Below are 20,410 nucleotides of genomic sequence, written 5' to 3'. Positions count from 1 at the left end.
TAACAAATGGTACAACATGAAGAAATCATGATTTTCAATCTCGAATTTTCATCTCATCTCAAATGATATCGAGATGACTCGAACGAATTATAATGACATTTTAATAGATCCGTGATCAGAAAGAAAATGATAGTCAGGATCTCATCTCATTTACGAACGATTCTATATAATTTTCAAAAACAATGGACAATTGGACAAGATACCTGTCCACATGTCCATTGAGAGGATTTATCAATCAGATAGGTGATATCTATTGACCACAAATATCCCTCCACGTGGCAAAAGAAAATCTGCCTGTGCAGTGAAGACGCTCGTAGTGACACTCTACAAAACCTTTGCCCCCACTCACAATGAGACGATAAATTCCCGAGAATTTGCTGGCTTCGTTGCTTTCACCTACTAAACTCAAACTTGGCGGGTCCCACATCAATTTGCAGCTCCACAACCACAACTCTCTCTCTCTCTTTCAGAGACTCCAAATTTCCCATTTCGTTTCCATTAGATCGATAGAGGCGAAAAAGGGATTTAGCTTTTCGTTAATGGTGGAAGAGCCGATCGCAGAGACCAAAGAATACAGTTAAGAAACCCTTTCGAGAGATTTTTTTTTTTTTTTTCCGATTATCGTACATGGCGTAGGAGACTAAGAAGATCGGGAAATCTAACACGCCTTTCTATTAATGTTTTCTTCTTCACTAACCGGCTTGGATTTGATCTTGGTTTGAACATAATCTTAAAAGTGGGAGCTTTTAGGGAAAAAACCCTATTTACTATCGTCTTCCGGAGAATCTCCTTGTTCAGGTGCTTAAAAGGTCGAATTTTGTCTTGTTTTTAATTTGGATGAAAAAATGTAACCTTGATCTCATACTTTGTGTTTGTATTTGGTTTCATTTTTCTTCCTTCCCTGTAAAAATTGCTCCTTTATTTTTGGGTATGTTTTTGGGGATAATTTTGGTTTAATTTGCTTAGATACCGACGGAATCGAAGGATTGCTGTGATTGTTCATTGAATTAACGTAGCTACATTGGTTGGATTGATTTTTTTTCCGACTTAGATTGTTTTGGTTTAAGTAATGTAGGAAATTAAATTACCGAGTCTACAAAGAAAAAGAATTATGTGGCGATCTTCTGTAACGTTTTTGAGTTGGCACTTTTATTCATCGCGGAGAACTGAATCTGTTTTTATATAATTTTTCGATTCTAGGTTCTTTAGTGTTCCATTTGAACCATAACTAGAATCAAAATAACCTGGAGCTGCCGTATGATGCCAAGGAATCCAAGTTTCGAACCAGAGTTGGAACTTCTTTATTCTGATTCCCAATCTACCCATTTAAATACTGGGATCAGAATTGATAGAAACTAGAATTAGAATTTAATAGGTTTTAGTTCTGGGTACTTGGATACCTGGGTATATGGAACAGAACCATTGATACCCCTACAATGGACATTGTCTGGAGACATTTGATAGAGTGATTTTTGGTTGGTAAAAGCTTCCAGGATAAGGAGGGAAATCCGTGCCCCCAGGTGGGGGCTTTTCTAGCAATGATCAGAGATAGTTTATTAAAATCTATTCTAGTTCAATTGGGATGTCGAGATTGCAACGTAACAGAGGCTAGAGCTTCCCTTTAAGGCTCTTTAGACTTGTGGGGCTTATCAAATGTTACTTGATGGGCGAAAGGGAAGGACAATAACTCATGGAGACTCACTAATACCATAAATTACCTTATTAGGATCTTTTAGAGGTTGGACCTTTGGATTCATCACGCTTCCCTTGCAAAGAGTGTTCTTCATAGAAATCATTTGCAAAGCCTCTACCAAAATTTTTTGGTCCGCTTCCATTTAATTGTGTCTGAAAAGCTGTGTCTTCTGTTAATTATAATGTGTTCCTATCCGCTCGCACCACCTCTATCCATCTATATTTAGTCTTCCTCATGCTTGTTTAGAGCTTTTAACTTGCACATTTTTTCTAATCAGGGCTGTAATCGGCCTTCTTGCACATGATCAAACCATCTCAGTCGAATTTCCCTTAGTTTACGCAGTCATTTATAATTTTTATATTTTCTATTTTTTCAGCATTTGGGCATCCTCATCTTTTCTATGCTCAATATACCCAAAATTCAGTTCCAGTAAGCATAGCTGGTCTTACTGTCATCTTATCAAATTTTCTTTTTAATTGGATTGGTATTCATTGCTCGCATAGTATTCCAGAAACACACTTCTACTTTAAACATCTGGCTCTAACTATATAGATAACATCCTCCTCAATCTCCCCGTACTTTTGTATAATCAAACCGAGATAATGAAAATGATCTCTCAAGGTGGATATTTCTTGGCCATCAATTTTTATTGGTCCTTCCTCTTAATGGGTGACTACTAAACTTGTACTCCAGAAGCATATCTCCCTAAACTTTTTGTGATGAATTTTATATTTATATATATATGGGTCACGTTGCCCACCCTAAGTTTTACCCTACACTTTAACAAACGTGTTTTGTCCTACATGTGTTAGAAGTTTTGGAATGGGCTGATTTTTGGTGAGGATGATCTCTATGGTGAGGAGATCATCCTCACCAAAAATCAGCTCATTTCAAAACTTCTAACCCCATCAAAAATGGTTTACAAAAAATGGACGGTCCACGATTTTTCAACTTGTAAACATGGGGTTAGAAGTTTTGGAATGGGCTGATTTTTGGTGAGGATGATCTTCTAATCATAGAGATCATCCTCACAAAAAATCAGCCCATTCCAAAACTTCTAACCCATGTAGGACAAAACACGTTTGTTAAAGTGTAGGGTAAAGCTTAGGGTGTTGAACATTTCCCTATATATATATATATATTATTTACAATTACTTGTGCGTGTAACACTCATAGCTTGGGTAATCACTAGCCCTTTGCTTGGTTATAATTGGTTTATTGTTGCTATACTGTAAGCAACCTTTGTCTAAGTTTTGTCTCTTTTTTTTCTTCCATAGATATATTGCTTCTTCAGCGTCTTCACGTGCCTTACATGAAATATATTTAGCTGTTTCTTTGGTGGAGATTCAATATTTCAGAGTTGGATAATACAGGTGCACAACTTTTCAGACAAGATTGGACATTACTATTATGTCCCCTTAACATGCTCATCTCTTTATTTTCAGTGAGGAAATCTTTCTTGAACTGCTTAGTTAGGCATGATGGTGTTCCTTATGGCATATGTGTCGTATGATGGTGCTCGGATGTTGGATTGGAGATTCTGTTCATGATGTTTGAGACTGATTCAATGTCATGTACTTGATGATAGGAAGATACCTTGTGCTTGTTATCTGCTAGAAATATTCAGTGTTTTTCAAATTAAATAGGTTGTTCAACTCATATTGTTTTGGATGGGAGAAGAATCTCGGTTAATACGCCATCATGATGGAATAATTGGATTCTGTTGCAAAATTCATTTTGGACAAAAAGGGGAAAATGCTATCAGATTGGAGGAGGCCTCATAATTATTTGGTTTGCACCTTTGATATACAACTATTGCAATCTGGAACTGCTCGAAGTATAGTGGTTGTTAATGATGTGCTATGAGAAAGAACCATGGAACATGTACACGAGAAAAAATTTCCAGTCAATTCAAAAGATTACAAGTTATATGAGGAGGTTGGGGAAGGTGTCAGTGCCACCGTGTACAGGGCTCTGTGCATTCCACTTAATGAGGTAGTTGCGATCAAGGTTCTTGACCTGGAGAAGTGCAACAATGATTTGGTATGTAAGCATCTTTGTTATGTGTAATTTTTTATTTTTATCTCGCTCTTATGTATTTTTGTGAATTTTTCCTTCTATACTGTATATAATTTGCATATTTTATTTTTTCGACATTTATTTGTTGCTTTTTTCCCCCTTTCATGCATGCATGTGCCATCTCTTATGAGTGATTTTTTCCTCACAGCCCACAGTCATTTGACATGTGGCGCTAATGACATAAGCAATAAGAGAGAAAATTTCTCTCTCCTGCCCACAGTGGAAAAAAAGGAAATTTCCTAGTCGGATCACCTTGTGGCATTCAAAAACATGATCTGATGCCATGGGGCTGTAGAGGATGAAATTCTATGAACTTTTTTTTATTTTAAAAAAGAACTTATTTTTCACCATTGAATTTTAATTTTAAATTTGGATGCCTGGTAGCCGTCCATTTTCAACACCTTGGATCAAGCTTGAAAAACCTTTTTTATTTTCTTTTGAATATGATTTTTTTGATGAAATCAAGAAGGCTGTGTTGTCAGATTGACGATGTGATAATCCGTGTGGACCCAACGACCCTTCTTAAGATTTGAAATCTTAAAATTATAATTTGTGTGCGAAGGAGGTTCGGGGAGGAGAGAGAAATTTTCTCTCTATTGCTTATGTCATTCGCGCCAATGTCAAACGGCTGTTGGGCTGTGAGCAAAAAATTACTCATCACTTATAACTTGTGCATATGAACCAGTTCTTCCACCATTCAAATTATTGCTGTAGACTTCATTTTATTTTTTTTTCCACAATAAACGGTCACATTGTTGGTTTCTCATTGTTCATCAAACTATCAAAGTCTCATCCCAAATACCTGGGGTCGGCTGAAGGGATCCTGTTCCTCCATTCAATCTTTCTTAAGCCATGTCTTATGCTAATTCAAGTGTCTTTATCACATGTGACCAACGCATCGCACGTGACTTTTCCTTAGTCTAGAACTTTTTGGGACTACAAGTAAATTCTTAACCGATGCAGTTATTTCTTATTTTACTGTCTTGGTTTTGCCACTCATTCATTTTAGATTCGTATCTCTGCTACTCTCAATCTGTGAATGTGATTTTTTTTTCACAACAGTCAGCTCCAGAAAGCTTAATTGGTCTTATTGCCGTCTTTTAAATTTTCCTTTTTAATCTGATGAATGGAATGCATCAAGTCACATATCCTCAAAACTGGTTTCAACTATGTTATGAATGAAAAGCTCCAGTGGATAATTTTATGTCTCACTTCTGTGGCTCTTGTTAAAAGTTCACAATATGTCTCTAAAATCTCGAAGGAGGGCTTGCTGTCACTCCAATGCTTGTCCTTGACTGCTGAATCCTTGTTATTAAACTCATATAGGCTATGATGATGATGAATGCATGGAAAATGGTTGACTTCTCAGTGACACTTCTTAGTTCTTGTTTTGTAATTTATTCAGGATGGTATTCGTCGTGAAGTACAAACTATGATCTTGATTGATCATCCAAATCTATTACGGGCCTATTGCTCTTTCCCTGCCGACCACTGTCTATGGGTCGTGATGCCATATATGGCCGGGGGTTCTAGTCTTCACATAATGAAATCTGATTATCCAGAGGGTTTTGAAGAGCCCGTTATTGCTACACTATTGCGCGAGGTTCTTAAAGCTCTCGTTTATCTTCATTTCCAGGGGCACATCCATAGAGATGTTAAGGTAATACTTTCAAGACGAGGAGTATTTAGTTGGTAAATGGCGTGCCTTCGTTATTTTTGTTGTTGTTGTTGTTGTTGTTATTATTATTCTTATTATTTTTTTGATAAGTAGAACCATTTTACTGAATTAGAAGGAGCCGGTTGAGGTAACCAGCCACAGTACAAGAGTCAAGTTACATAATACAAAAAATAAGGAAGTACACAGTTAATTAGCACATAAGGAGTCCCATTTAAATACAAAATCCTCGAAGAAAACCCCCTTGAAGTCTGATTCTAGTTTACTCCAAAAAAACAAGAACCCCAACACCTCCAAAATGATTTCTTGAAGCTCTATCGATCAAATCTTTTTTTTTTTTCTTGAAGCTGTAACACATGCCCATTAAACACTCTCCGATTTCTTTCCCTCCAAGTTACCCAACATATTGCAAACGGGGGCGAGGGACCAAAGGTACCTCTTTTGACCCAAAAACACGTTATAGTTCCATGCTTGAAATAGTGACGCTACCGAGTTTGGAAACACCAACGAGCAATTAAAGAGACTTAAGAAATGAACTCAAATTTTACGAGCAAGTAGGCAATGAATCAAAATGTGGAAAACTGACTCCCCATCCCCTCTACACATGAGACAAATATTTGGCCCAACAAAACTCCTTTTCATAAGATTATCAAAAGAAATGATTTTCCCTAAAGTAACCAACCAGATGAAAAAAAGAGACCCTTGAAGACACTTTACGATCCCAAATGGGGCCAACTGGGAAGGAAACTAACCCTTGTGGAACTAGTGAAGCACAAAACGAGCTTACCGAAAAATTACTGTCCCTTGTGCATGTCCATACCCTTTTATCAAGTCTCGACAACTCCACAGTGGTTTGATCTAGTTTGAAGTTTAATTTTGCCAACTCCAGAATCTCCCAATCATTAAAACCCTTTTTGAAGTCAAAATCCCAAAAGTTCCTTCACCCATAATGGTTCAAGAAGTCAACAACCGGATTTTCCTTTTTCAAGGATAGTGTATAAAGGATCAGAATTGAGTGGATAAAGGGGAGCTACCACACCAACAATCTTTTCAAAACCGAAGTCTCTCGCCATTCCCACCCTTGAAAGTCACCAACTCCCCAAATTTTGAACTGACACTTATGATTCCCCTCCATAAACTACACCCGAAGGGTGGCTTCACCTCTTTGCTATCCTACCCAAGTAGTTTTTCCCCGTATTTTGCCTTTATAATCTTTCTCCAAAGACTTGACCTTTCTTCCCCAAACCTTCAAAGTCATTTTCCCAAAATGGTCACATTTGTTAGTTTAGAACCTTTGATGCCTAAATTTCCATTTCTCTTCGGCGAGCAAATCACCTTCCACTTAACCAAATGAAATTTTCTTTTTTCCTTCCCTATCATTCTATAGAAAATCCCTTAACATCTTTTCCAAGCTTAATTCCATGTTCTTTTTGGAATAGGGAACAAAGATAACTAATAATTGGTATGTTCGAGAGTGTACTTTTGATCAGTGTGACTTTGCCCCCTTTTGAGAGATTTGCGCTCCACGAACTTAGTTTCTTTCCCACCTTCTCCACAATGGGTTCCCAAATTTCTTTGCACCTAGAACCAACACCAAAGGCAGTCTTAGATATACAAAAGGAAAGAAACCTTGTGAGCAACCAAACATTGCAGCTCACCTACGAATTTTCGGAACTTGGCCTACCGCAAAAAAACTTTGATTTTCTTAGGTTTAAACTTGACGTAGAGGAAGTGTGTGAATCAATAGATTCGATAGGTTGTGTTCAATGGAACACTCAAAATCAATTTGAATCAATAGATTCAATTGATAAACAATCAATAGCTTGAAAGAAAATAAAGCATAAAGCTAAAAAGTAATTAAAAGAGAAAAAATAATTGAACTGATTATTGATTGATTTTCGGATTTGGAGCTCTTTATATAAATAACTCTATCATAACAACTTAGAATCCTACTAAAATATTAAAAATTAACATTCCTAACCTATTTATAGCATAATACTAATGTTTTAATCCTATTAGAACTCAAATTGGACACTTCTAATTATAGCTTAGATAATAAAAAATAATTTACAACAAATTAGAAACTAACAAGAAATTGTACTATTAACATAACTATGAAATAAAAATCCTACTAGAACTAGAAATAGAAATAAATCTTAATAGAATTAGGAAACTACTTAGAATTGTAGATGTCTTACATCAAAACTCAACCCCCGAAGTTGCATGGAAACAACAAAGAAGTCATCTTCAAAAATCTCACCTGATCCAAGGAGGCCTCAAGGAAGATAAGAATATCATCCACAAACTATAAGAGCGAAATCTGCTCACCCCCACCCTTCACTTGAAAACCTCCCAAAATCACCAAAACTCCTTGCCCTATTAACCATCTTGCCTAAAGCTTCTGCTACCATCACGACGAGAAAATGTGACAATGGATCCCCTTGTCTCAACCCCTAGAGCTGTCAAAATGACCCACCGGATTCCTGTTAATAAGAATCGAGAAAGAGGCAGGGGAGACACACTTCATTATCCACTCAATCCATCTTCCCCAAAACCCATCCGCCCCATCATATGCCTCAAAAAGTTCCAATTGACATGATCATAAGTTTTTTGAAGATCTATTTTATACATCACTCCCAGTTTCCCTATCTTTAATCTTGAATAAGCATTCATTTGTGATTAGGACACCATCAATGATTTGTCTACCTTTAATGAAGGCCCCTTGCTCATGATTTATAATACCCGGTACGACTTCCTTCAGTCTTATTATTATTCATTATGAATTATTTTTTTATATATTAAAATAGGCGTTCGAGATGACCAATCTTTAAGCAAGAGTTACATACAACATCTTGGATTGAGCACAAGAACTCCCATTTAAATACAAACTCCTCAAAAAACATTCCCTTAAATGCAATATCTACTCCTGATGATAGCTTTCCACACCCTTGAAGATTCTCCTATTTTTCTACTTCCAAGTGCCCCAACAAATGGCAGAGGGGAGAAGAGAGCAAAGGGTTCTTTCTTACCAATGAAAACATTGAGAAACCAACATTGATAGAGAGAAATCATCATTGAAGAGCCCAAAGAGAGACTTTGTTAATAACCTTCGACATCTGTCTTATTTTAATAACGTAGATGTGATAGAATGTTCCCTGTCCCACTCTCATAATGTAGTACTATATCTGGTGGGAAGTACTTTAATAACATTGAATGTCATTAAAATATGTCTTTTCCTTTGGGGAGTTCAATCCTTGGCTCCCATTTTCGTTTTCATCCTCACTTAGTTTATGACTGCAAAGGTGGTAATATTTGTTCGTTATATGATGTCTAATTGCTAGAATACTGGGATAGCTTCCAGTCTATATGCTTATGATACAAAGCTCTGATTCTCGGGAGTGATCCTTTTCTGTTTGTTCATTTCTGGGTGCCATTCACTTTTATTCATAGTTAATTATTCCCTCTTTGCACTTATGCAGGCTGGAAATATCTTAATTGATACTAATGGTGCTGTCAAGTTAGCAGACTTTGGGGTATCAGCATGCATGTTTGATACTGGGGATCGACAACGTTCGAGAAATACTTTCGTTGGAACTCCGTGCTGGTGATACTTGAGCCTGTTCTAATATTTTTCTTGGAATATTCCATTTTTTCCTTATAATTAGTTGCAGATTTGTTTAAGGTGAATGAGTTTTCACTGTTGACTTGAAGCTCATGTTTTTTCCCCTTGTCTTTAACAGGATGGCCCCTGAAGTTATGCAGCAATTGCATGGATACGACTTCAAGTGAGTGGCTCCCTTGTCCAATCTATACTTTTTTCTTTCATAAACGTGGGAATTTTTAAAAACTAATCTTTGCTTTTAAAATTGTTTTTTCTATAAACAGAGCAGACATTTGGTCTTTTGGTATAACTGCACTTGAACTTGCTCATGGTCATGCCCCATTTTCCAAGTATCCACCAATGAAGGTGAATCCTTTTCTATTCCATGAGATCTGATTTACCCATACATGTGAAATGTTATGTTCATGAATGTCTGAGGAAATTTAGTACTAATTGTATTCTTTTCTTTCTTATTGCAGGTTTTGCTGATGACCTTACAGAATGCACCACCAGGTCTTGACTATGAAAGGGATAAGAGATTTTCGAAGGTTTGTGCCATCTATTTGAAACTTTCTGACTGGTAACAATTTTTTACTAATTGTTTTGAAAATATCTTGTCTTTCTAGTCTTTTAAGGAGATGGTAGCTGCTTGCTTAGTGAAGGATCCAAAGAAGCGTCCCTCCTCAGAGAAGCTTTTGAAGCACCATTTCTTTAAGCATGCACGTCCAACTGAATATCTGGCTCGAGCCATTATTGATGGCCTTCCTCCACTTGGTGATCGTTTTAGGATGCTGAAGGTCTCTGGCTTGTTCCAAGCTGTTTGTTCTAACTTTGTAAGCTCCGTTGGGAGTAGTGGCATCAAGGTTGTTAATCATGTGCTAATTGGGCCTTCTGTTGTCAGGCAAAAGAGGCTGACCTTCTTCTCCAGAACAAAGCGATGTATGGGGATAAAGATCATTTATCACAGGTGAATTCAAATTACTCTGTCCTTTTCTTAACAAAATCTGCATCCTCAATAGCTGGCTACAATTTAAAGTAGGTTAGTTTCAACAATTGAAACATTTGGTGGGGTTGACACCAGTTTCTTTTCTGTTAGAAGGCCTAAACCTTGTAACTTATCATTATTTTTTTCCATCATATGTGCTCATGATTTTTCTTGTCCTGTAATTACTTTAGAAATCTCACACAGTGATTCAAAGGGGTCATCTATTTTAAATCTCCCTGAGGATTTGCTCATGGTTTCATGGTAGTGGAGAAAATTCACTATTCTTGCTCACTGATTTGAATCTAGAATTATCTGACTACATATAGTGGCTGTTTGGCCTTCGAGTGAGTGTACAAACAATTTTTAATTGGAAAGTACCTTTTTGTTTAAAAGGAAAACCTTTTTTTTTAGTTTGATTTGGTATTTTAAATGAGTTTGGGCAATGAAATTAAAATATAGATGAATTTGGTTTTCCAAAAGAATTTTTTCTTTCTTCAAATAGTACTCTCTCTCTTTCTATCTATCTATCTATCTATCTATCTATATACACACACACACACACACACATGTGTGTGTGTGTGTGCCAATGTAAATCATCCCACTATTCTCTGCAATGAAAGGCCACCTTTCTCTGTCACTTTCTCAATTTGCATGAATAGAAGCCAAGTTATATTTTCAAATTTAGAAATTCAGATAATTTAATCTTTAAAAATTATTTTTTAGACTAATATATTTAAGATAAAATGTATGTTAATGGGTCCTTAAATTTTTATTAGTCATCCTTGATTTTGTCTGAAATGATTGGTGTACCCTTACAATTACCTAATGTGACTTTTGTTTATGACAGTTAAATATCAAGGTGAATAATTTTTTGTTCAGCTTGAAATTGAACAATAATTTGATATTATGGCACTGGAATATACAGTCAATAGATGGTGTTGATATTATTGATAAAGTACATTATTTGGACTGAAGCTTTTATGTTATTGCAGCAAGAGTACATACGGGGAATCAGCGCGTGGAATTTTAATTTGGAGGATTTGAAAACTCAGGCTGCACTTGTAAGGAGGTCCAGTTGGATATCTACTTGGTTCAATCCATAAGCAGATGTGCAACAATTGTATTTGTGAAGAAAACAATTAGTGGTGTTTATATCCTTTCATTAATGCTGCTTTGTGTGCAGATTCAGGATGATGAAATTTCAAATAGAGAAGACCCAGACGCTAGCAGCAAGCACAAGGATGGAAATGATGATTTTGGTTTAGCAACCGACATGCTGTCCCCTGAAAGAGATTACCATTCTAATGCTGCGTCTGCTCAGGAGGTATTACCAGGAGTCTAGAGTGATCTTTGGATGCCATGTTTCATTACTTCTTATTGGTTGGTTGGCTGTTGAAAATTTAAGTTCATCCAGATGTTTTAACTTATAAGTTCTTCTCTTACTTGTTTCAGGATGAACTGAATGATCTTCAGCATGTGGAGAGCTCGCTTGCTTCGTTTCCTACTCTTCCTCTTCAAGCACTCAAGTATGCATATATTTTCTTCACATGCCTAAAGGTTTCCCTTTAGTTGAATAGAACTTTGTATATCACATGGACAAGGCTTGATTGTACTCCACAAAATTTCACTAATATCTGTCGTTCTATCACAACTAGATTAGTGGATTTTCTTTCATTTGTTTTTTTAATTGTTAGTAGTCTCTAGCTTGTTTCAAGACCAATTGAAAAAAAGAAGAGAAAGAATACCAGCTATCTAATTTTCACGTGGATTCTACATTAAGAGCTATTGATTTATAGAATCAATTTACTTAATTTGCAGAGGTTATTTTGATGTTGGTGAGAACAATGCCAATGAAAGCCAGGACGCTACCCAATCAGATTATGCACAACCGATTCAATTGCATTCATCACCAAGGGCTGAGGAACAAGAAACTAGAAGGAATTATGGTGAGAATATGGAAACAAGTTGCTACTTACCCAAATGTGTCATTTCTGGACAACGTCAAAAGATCTTGAGTGGTTCACTTATACCAGAGAATGTTCTATCCCCTTCTAGAAAAGTTAACGGCACTGGGGACAGGTAAAAATTGCTACTTTCATGGTCTTAGTTTTAGCATTAATGTTGTCGTTGTTATTCTTCTATTCTATGTATAATCAGCAATTTCATGGATGACATGTTGGGACATGCTATAAAGAACCTTATATATGCTTTTATTTCCTTCTTTAGTTCATGTTTTTCAACTTTCATTGCACACATCATGTTTTCCATGCTTGCATTTATGCTAATGCAATGGAAAGAAAAATCAAGTTAAAAGTTTTTCCATCTTTATTATGGGCTTGTCGAATACGTGGTTAATGAAACCTTGTTGAGAGTGAAACATGTTTATCTGCAGTATTATGACCTAGCAAGCCATTTTTCCTTATATTTCCATTTCTATTAAAAGAACATTCTTTTTTGGATTCTTCTTAATCCTTGTTCTACTTAGTCTCTTCATCTATTGTCCCTTTGAAGTGGAACTCTTGACATTTCTGAATATATCATGAATGACACTAAATTGGCTAAGAGGCAGCACTGTCCAATTATTTCTTTGATATGTATAGTTGATTTTCTTTAGGAAAAACTGATAGAAGAAGATTACAAATGAAGGAGACCTACCCAAGACGTCAAGGTGAACCACCAGGGAAGCATCAAGAAGTAGAAAAACAAAAAAATCATGCCCAAACTCCTCGCATAAGACAGACTAAAATACTGGCAGATATGACCAAGACATAGGTGGACAATTAATTCAAATATCCTTATGGATCAACAAATCCCATCTAAGCTCAAATTCCTCTAAAACACTTCCCTGAATTCTGTCTGAAACTTAGCCCAGAAAAATATATTAGATTTAACAACCAGGGTGATATCTTGTAGTCTCTTCTCATACCCCTTGAAGTTCCTTCTGTTCCTCTCTTTCGAAATATGCCAAGATGCTGCAAAAGGTAATTTCCTCCAGGGGATCCTGCCTCTAGCACCAAAGACATGACTGAAACAACTACTGACGGGCGGAAGCAGGATTTTCTTGTATTGGGGGCAAACTATGGTTAGTTGTATAGTTGAAGAACTTGAAGACGAATGGTTTTATGGAGAAATTCAGAGGTTTTTGATTAGAAATTGAAGAAAAAGATGTTTAGGTCATTTCCAATTAATATATGAGAAGGCCCGGTTTAGAGGCAATATCATCAACAAAAAATTTAAGGGGGGTTGGGGGGGGGGGGCAAAAATTGGAAGGAGGTGAGGGTGTGGGGGCAAATGGGGAGAGAGGTGAGGGAGTTTGGACAAATAGGACATGTAATTAGTTGAAAATATGGGGGTGTGTCAAAGTTCTGTGGGGGCAATTGCCCCCACCAGCTCCTTACTAGCTCCGCCCCTAACTACTGAAGAGGGTTGACACCGAGTGGGGAAGGGTCCAGCATTAGGCCCATTATGGTGAATTAGGCGGTGATTGTTATTTTCGTTACTAGCAGAACATGCTACTCTATACTGAATTTTCGAGCCCTAAACTAGTGACCCTGGGAATGGAAGTTATTGAGCAATGTCTAATTATGATTTAAGCTTTAGTGAAACTTGGAAACTTTACAAGAACCCTAAATGTGCTTACATAGAGAATTTCAGGACTCCCAAAATATAAGAAAATCCTAATTTACCATAAAAAATATATTATGAAAGTCTTGATTAAGATATCCTAATTGATATTTACCTAGGTAAGGAAAGACCCTGAATAGAACATTCCTTGCACCAAAACCTACCATTTTTTGAGGACCTTGTCTTCAAATGGGATCTTATTGTATACGAGATGAATAACTAGGCTTCGTTTTTTTTTGGTGTATCCAAATTAGGTCATCTTAATCTCTGCTAATTTTGAAATCTCTTAATAAAATCCTTCTTGCCAAAAAAAAAAAAAAAAAAAAAAAGAAAGAAAGAAAAAAGGAAAAGAAAAGAAATAGAAAAGAAAAAGAAGAAGCCTTGCCATTGTGATGAGATGCCTAGATAATGACATGGTTTATCTCATGCACTTTTATACAGTGCCGTCTCATTCTCTAGACTGTAAGATAGGATATTGTTGAGGATTGAGCAACTCTTGATAAGATAAGCATGTAATAGGATTCATTCAGGCTACTATCATCAGTATCAATACTGCATGCCACTCCAGCATTATTTTCGTGCCAACCATCAATGATAACAATTGGAATTGTTACTGTGAGTCTCTTGACTGAGTTTCTTTTGAGCGTCACCAAGCTGCAAGCACATGTTATATTTAATCCTCAACCACTTTTGAGGTAATTTGATAAACAGAATGATATAGAAGGTTAAGGCATGGTTCTTTTAGAGAGGTTGAAAGTTCTCTTCTTTTTGGAGGCAACATTCTGATTACTGAAGACTTCTCGTGTAGCATATTTTGTACATCTGGGTATTTTCTTCCCTTTTTCTTTTGCTTGATAAACTCATCTTCTAATCCCAGAAAAAAGGCAACAGGGATATTTTGTGGACTGGGCACAATCAATATACTATAAAAAGATCAATAGAATGATGAAGTCCATGTTGCCATGTTGGAATTACCAGATATAGCTTATTTACAATTGAGGTTGGAAGAATAACAATATTCAGTTATTTTTGTCTTCAAATGATTATAGTTCCAGATTTTGAAGTAGGAGCACTAACATTATGAGAATGTACTTGTAGTAATTGATGGGTATCATACTTGTTTTTTAACCTCTGGTTTTTCATTTTATTTGTGGGGGTGGAGGTGTGGGAGGGGGGTCGTGGGGACGTGGACGATTTGTCTCCTTTGTGGAAATCTTTTTAGTAAACACGATCAGTTAGGATTTTAGAGTAAGAAGAGTGCTTTTTTAGTGTTCTACTTTGGTACTTGGAACTTGGAAGAAAGGATGCTTGCCTGAAGAGGGTAAGATCACATCGATTTAATTTGTAACACCTTTTCTAACTTATCGATACACTTCCTACCTTTTCATTTTTGATTCTAGCATCAATTGTCTCAAGGTTGGAGAATATGAAGAAATATTTATTGATGGGAGTGGATTGATTATGCCTAGAAGTATCATTTGGTGGAATGAGAAAGTTTTTGTTTTCCTAAGGAGATAGGAGGATTTGGGTTAAGCCTACTTAAATTGAGGACAAGGTGTTACTGGTTAAGTGGTTGTGGAGGTTACAAGACAAATCAAATAATTTATGGAGAGTAGGTATAGGGGAAGATAGAACTCCAACGAAGTCGTTCAAGCTATGGGGTAATCTTTTGCAAAGTTGCATTCCTAGCATTGTGTGGGTTACTTCAAAAGGATAAAAATTAAAGAGGGATCCAGACTATTAGATTTTGGAAGGATACAAGGTGTGGTGAAGAATGTTTGCGTCAGTCTTTTCAGAAACTTTATGAAAGGGTGGGCCATTGAGCAATCCTCGTGGAAGAATATGTGGAGTTGTTTGGTGATGGAGTTTCTTGGTTTCTCCACCTTGGGAGTAATCTGACTGATTGGGAAGGGAACCAACCTGCAGCACTTCGGGTCATCTTGAAGTAGAATCTTTATCTACAAAGGAATTCATATGACGTTATGGAGATAGAATTCTAAAGGCAGCCTTTTGGTTAGACTTTTATAATGGAAAACCAACATCCTTCTTTTCCTACTAAGACAGTTTGGGAAGTTCAACTCCTAAGTTATGTTTATATGGACTGTATCTTGGACATGACCCTTACTGTGGCCCACTTGATTAGCATGTAAAGATAATGCCTAACATGTGCCTCCTCTGTAAAGTATTAGGAGCAACGATGCATCATTGTTTGATACTTTGATTCATTGTTGTCTCACTAATAATTGATGGGTGTTTAATGGGCGTTCCCTTGTAATTTCATGGAGGTTATGCAAAATTGGAGTTCATGCAAAGCAGAGCATCACATGACGGTTAGATCCCTCTTTCCTTATGATGGTGTAGAGGAACAGCTTGGTTTTTGGGGGTAAGCACAACAATGAAGAAACTGTGGTCAGGAGAATCGAGTGCATTAATGCTTTTTGCGCCATTATCCTTAAGAAACTTTAAGGAGCTACTTTGGTGGAATTTTTTTTTTCCCATTATTTTTCTGGCCATCTTGGCTTAGCGAATAAAGTGCATCCACTGATTGGGCTTCTTTGGGTCTCTTGTTTTCTTCTCTTTATAAAAATTCTCAATTCTATTTTATTATTTATTTTTGGATCAAACCATGTTCCATCATATTACTAGCTTTTAAAATTTATAAAACACCATTAGTAGAATACCATCGCATGCATAACTAACCATTATAATAGCATATTTTTGACAACGTAGGGTATTCGACATCCCTTTTGGGATGCATAACTGACCATTATAATAGCATTTGATAATGCATTCTTTAGTTATACTGCTTATAATCGTTTTATTCATGTAGGCCTTGTTGCTGGTTTTCTTCCTCAGATTCGTGCATGATAAGAATTCATCATTCACATTTAGTTCACTGACACGAATGATTTGCATTCATGGAACTCCCTTTAGAAGTTACAAGTTTTTAAGAATGTCCTGCTTCACTCTCGAATCCTAGTACATAATGATTGCATATGACATTTTTGTATTGCCACATTTCTTCATCGTAATATTAACATTATTCACATCTAGCGCTATGCACTCTTGCATTAAATTGAAATGCCTCATCACATGCTAAATTGATTAATAAGCATTAAAAAAAACCGTCTGATAAAACAATGCGTGTGGTTTAAAGATCTGTATCAGGGATCACTTGTATGCCATCCAGTTCTGAGCTTTCACTATAACATTTTGTAGTCAATCAACTTTCACGAAATTGTAATTCATTGTGTTTTAAATAAGTAGGTGGTACATCCGAGCATCCTAGTTTGGGAATTGCATTTTACCCAGATGCACTGCAGCGGTCCAAAAAACAGCTCGTGCATTGCAAGATACACCAATTTACCGTTTGAAAACACAAAATACATGGTGTCAATCTCTTTGTACGTACCCCTTCTTGAATTTATGGAACTTTGGGTCCTCTGTGCTGCAACTTCAGCTCTGGAAGTTCCTGTCATAGCCTAAGAAACAAAAAACAACTCATTGATACCAAAGAAGAAATCTTTCAAACAAATATCATGCCGTGTTTTATCAAGAAAGCAATAGATAACTGTCTTTGGGTGGTGTGCTGAGCATGTCCAATCCTTGATTTCAAGACCTAATAAATGCAGTATATATACTTATAAAAGAAATGAAATAATCTTAAATACAGTTTCTATAATAAATGTTGCTTCATCAGGTGGGAAAGAAAATCCCCCTGCCCTAACCAGTCACACGTAAGGAATGTCCTGCTGCATGAGTCTAACTGGTGCTTGCCTGAGCCTTTTATTGTAAGTACAGTGGCTCTCAGGTACTGATTTTAGGAACCTGTGAAAATAAATAAATTACGTGAGTAACAATTTTGTTTCCAAAGGTTTTGTCCTGATATTGTGAGGAGGTAATGTCTGTGCATTATTAAGCACGTGAACCTCAGAGTTATGACATTAAAATTTTCAATTTCATCACGTATTTTTGCCTTGCACTTTCAGTCTGCTGTTTCTCTAATACTTAAGAATAATAATTTTCACCATTCCCAAAAGTTTTGATATGTCCACCGTAGGATTTCTGATTATCGATGCTATAATTGTTTTCACCATGTCCTTGTATTTTAGTTGAAGAACTTAGAAATAATGATCCGTTATTAACCTAGTGATCTTGAAAATATTTTGAAGGGGATATATAATAGCGAAATGCCCATCAGAGCTGAGCCACAGTGGTCCTCTGTATCGTGGAAAGAGGGATGCCAATAACCATACCTCCGGTATGTCACGCGTGATATTCTTCCTCATCTTCAATCTGCTCTTTTTTTCTTTTATATATATATATAGATATATTTCAATGCCTCTTCTATGGACAATTCAGATTGTTTGAAACATTTTCTCCAATACTAACTTGCACTTCATAATCTGTAATGAAAAAAAAAACTTGGTTTTTTGGCATCTGCTTATGCAGTGGAGGATACATCAGAAGGAACAGTTGTTCAACATAAGGGTCGGTTCAAAGTCACATCAACGGATCTCAGTCCCAAGGTACACTGCTTGAAACTGCTATCATGCATTAACAGAGATTTAAATGTTCATTTGATGGTATAAAATCTCTAGGTGATCATTCTAGCCGCAGCTGCTGCATTTATAAGATAGGCTGTGAAAGAAGTTGTCAATTATGAAGGGCATTATTTAGAATTGTACACTTTCTTGCCGACTCTTAGTTATTGCATATCGCATCACAGATTCACGTGCTGAGAATCGTGTGTATGGGTGTGGGTGAGCATGTGGGGGTTGGGTGTGTGCATTGTGTGTGTGTCGGGTGGTTGTGGGGTGCGTGTGTCAGATATTCTCATTCTTGATTGTTAATTAATAGTCTTATAGTTCATTAAAAATCAATCAACCAATCAACTAAGTCTTGTAACTATTTGAGCCCGACCATATGAATCTTGTCTTGCCGGTCCACCAAAGCTTAGGGGGCCATATTTGCAACTAAGGCCGCCTCCAAATATTTCCTTTATTACAACGATCCGTATCCTTTTCGGTCTTCCCTTTTCTACTTTGAGCATAGAAGATCCTGCACCCAAGTGCCGGTGCCATCTGTAGCCTTCATTGCACATGACCAAGTACTTGCACGGATTAATGTTGGCATGTTAATATTTAATCCATCCAAAATGTATTTCAAACTGACCTTGCGATGGCTTGTCTGTTATCTTGAAGATGGTGTATATTGTAACTTAAGAATCGTTCCTTATTTTTATGATCTTTCCTAAAAACATTCACATTTTCTTTGACTATATCCTCGTGTATTTCCATTTATACTATCTTCTTGACATGCTAATGATAAGCATGGAACTTAGTATTTTATTTTTAGGCAATGGGTTTGTAACCATTGTCATTACTGTTCCTTGTTCAGGCTGCTACAACAAACTGCATGGTCAACCCATTTTTCGGAGGTTCAACAAGTCCTCAGACTCCTACTCTTTCAACTGCTTCAGTTCTTCCAGCATTGCAATATATTTTGCAGCAAAACACCATGCAAAGGGTTTTTTTCGACGAACTCTTTAGATCTTTATCTATTTACTTAACACATGTGCACTACTTCACATTTCTTTTTGCCAATGTTGACAGGACCAAATAGTTAAATTGATGAAACGAGTGGAACAAATTTCTGGTAAGCTGGCGTAACTTATATTTTAAATTAATCATTCCAATATTATGGTTTTCATCCTATATGTGGTAATGCTTTTGGATTGGGGACTCATTCTGTATGATATAGATCAACACTTGGAGTTAGCTGAAACGGGCACAAGTGACCTGTCACAGGTACGGGGAACTTCACTTTTTTGGTTGGGAATCCTTGAAATAAATGTACTATGTGTGCATGCATCATCTAATATCTGTATAATATGCAGACATCTGCACCTTCTGCAAGGGAAAGAGAACTGCAAACTCAAGTGATTCATCTTCAACAAAAGTAAGAGAAAGGCCTGTAATTTTCCAACTGCAACATGTTTTGTAGGTTAATTTTACTTCAACTGAGAATTGTTTTTTGTGTCAGCATTGGGCGTCTTGTTGAGGAGTTGCAGAGACTGAAGTTGAAAAATGCTCAGGTACGTCTTGTCTGCTTTTGTACAAATAAGAGGGGTTTCACCCATCACCTGCAGTAGATTGTAGGCATAGTTGATAGCTTGAAAGTTGCATGTGAGCCAATAATCCCAAATATGTCACTTATGTGATTTTTGCAGATGGAGAGGCAATTGAATCCTTCTTCAAACAAGGAAGATGAGTCGGTATTAAAAGAGAACAAAGAGCGATCGTAAAATCTTACTGCCCATCTTGTTTCATCAGAAAAAGCTCGAATGGATATAAAAGGTGCAACTTGGAGAATTTGAGCTTCATATGTTTATCATTGTATTTTTAGTGTAATATATTATGGGATCTGGGATGAGGGGATGCCCTCCCCAATTTTGAAAAGATATTTCTTCGAGATACACTAATATGTTATTATTTGTTGTAAGTCAGTGACTACTAGATGCTGTGTTTACGCTGTATTATTGCCCTCCCTCTTTCTCTGGCAAAGAACAAACATTGGCCCGGGTCTGGGCCTGAATATAGTTGGGCTGATAATGGGCGTACTCTTTTTCTAAAGGTCTGGCCCAATTAGTGAGTGGGTCAAGGTCGTTTGTATCCATGCCAGATCAGAAGTGCACCATTTTAGGCCTGTCCTGTCCTTGTCCCATTGATAATAACTCTAGTTGGCATCAAG

The 20,410-nt window shown here is 36.7% G+C and overlaps 1 protein-coding gene across 3 annotated transcripts; it reads left to right on the top strand.

The window, feature by feature from the left end:
* The first annotated feature begins 408 nt into the window (after positions 1 to 408).
* On the top strand, positions 409 to 20,175 carry LOC147401083 (Protein kinase superfamily protein). Of its 3 annotated transcripts, none has more exons than XM_086442219.1 (22): positions 411 to 798; positions 2,971 to 3,066; positions 3,139 to 3,736; positions 5,178 to 5,432; positions 8,927 to 9,051; positions 9,188 to 9,232; positions 9,333 to 9,414; positions 9,528 to 9,596; positions 9,675 to 9,845; positions 9,950 to 10,015; positions 11,026 to 11,094; positions 11,217 to 11,357; positions 11,486 to 11,559; positions 11,852 to 12,112; positions 17,830 to 17,918; positions 18,110 to 18,186; positions 19,058 to 19,186; positions 19,273 to 19,315; positions 19,421 to 19,467; positions 19,557 to 19,618; positions 19,703 to 19,754; positions 19,890 to 20,175. In XM_086442219.1, exons 3-22 carry the CDS (start codon positions 3,569 to 3,571, stop codon positions 19,962 to 19,964), a joined length of 2,100 nt encoding a protein of 699 aa, XP_086298345.1. In that variant the 5' UTR covers positions 411 to 798; positions 2,971 to 3,066; positions 3,139 to 3,568; the 3' UTR covers positions 19,965 to 20,175. The 3 variants fall into 3 exon arrangements, with proteins under 3 accessions (XP_086298346.1, XP_086298345.1, XP_086298344.1); XM_086442218.1 differs by having other exon boundaries at positions 411 to 809; XM_086442220.1 differs by lacking the exons at positions 19,273 to 19,315; positions 19,421 to 19,467; positions 19,557 to 19,618; positions 19,703 to 19,754; positions 19,890 to 20,175 and having other exon boundaries at positions 409 to 809; positions 19,016 to 19,187.
* Positions 20,176 to 20,410: the final 235 nt, after the last annotated feature.

The sequence above is a fragment of the Akebia trifoliata genome, chromosome 5 (assembly GCF_017979445.1).
Source record: "Akebia trifoliata isolate Shusen 1 chromosome 5, ASM1797944v1, whole genome shotgun sequence".
Lineage (NCBI taxonomy): Eukaryota > Viridiplantae > Streptophyta > Magnoliopsida > Ranunculales > Lardizabalaceae > Akebia > Akebia trifoliata.
The sequence above is the reverse complement of the archived record's forward strand: the minus strand, read 5'-3'. Positions and strand labels throughout refer to the sequence as shown.

What these genes read in the sequence shown, in the direction of transcription:
- LOC147401083 (XM_086442219.1), top strand. Translation starts at nt 3,569, where the DNA reads ATGGAACATGTACACGAGAAAAAATTTCCAGTCAATTCAAAAGATTAC. An exon ending in ATGCTGCGTCTGCTCAGGAG is followed by an intron (nt 11,358 to 11,485) that starts GTATTACCAGGA and finishes TACTTGTTTCAG; the next exon opens with GATGAACTGAATGATCTTCA. An exon ending in GTGATTCATCTTCAACAAAA is followed by an intron (nt 19,619 to 19,702) that starts GTAAGAGAAAGG and finishes TTTTTGTGTCAG; the next exon opens with CATTGGGCGTCTTGTTGAGG.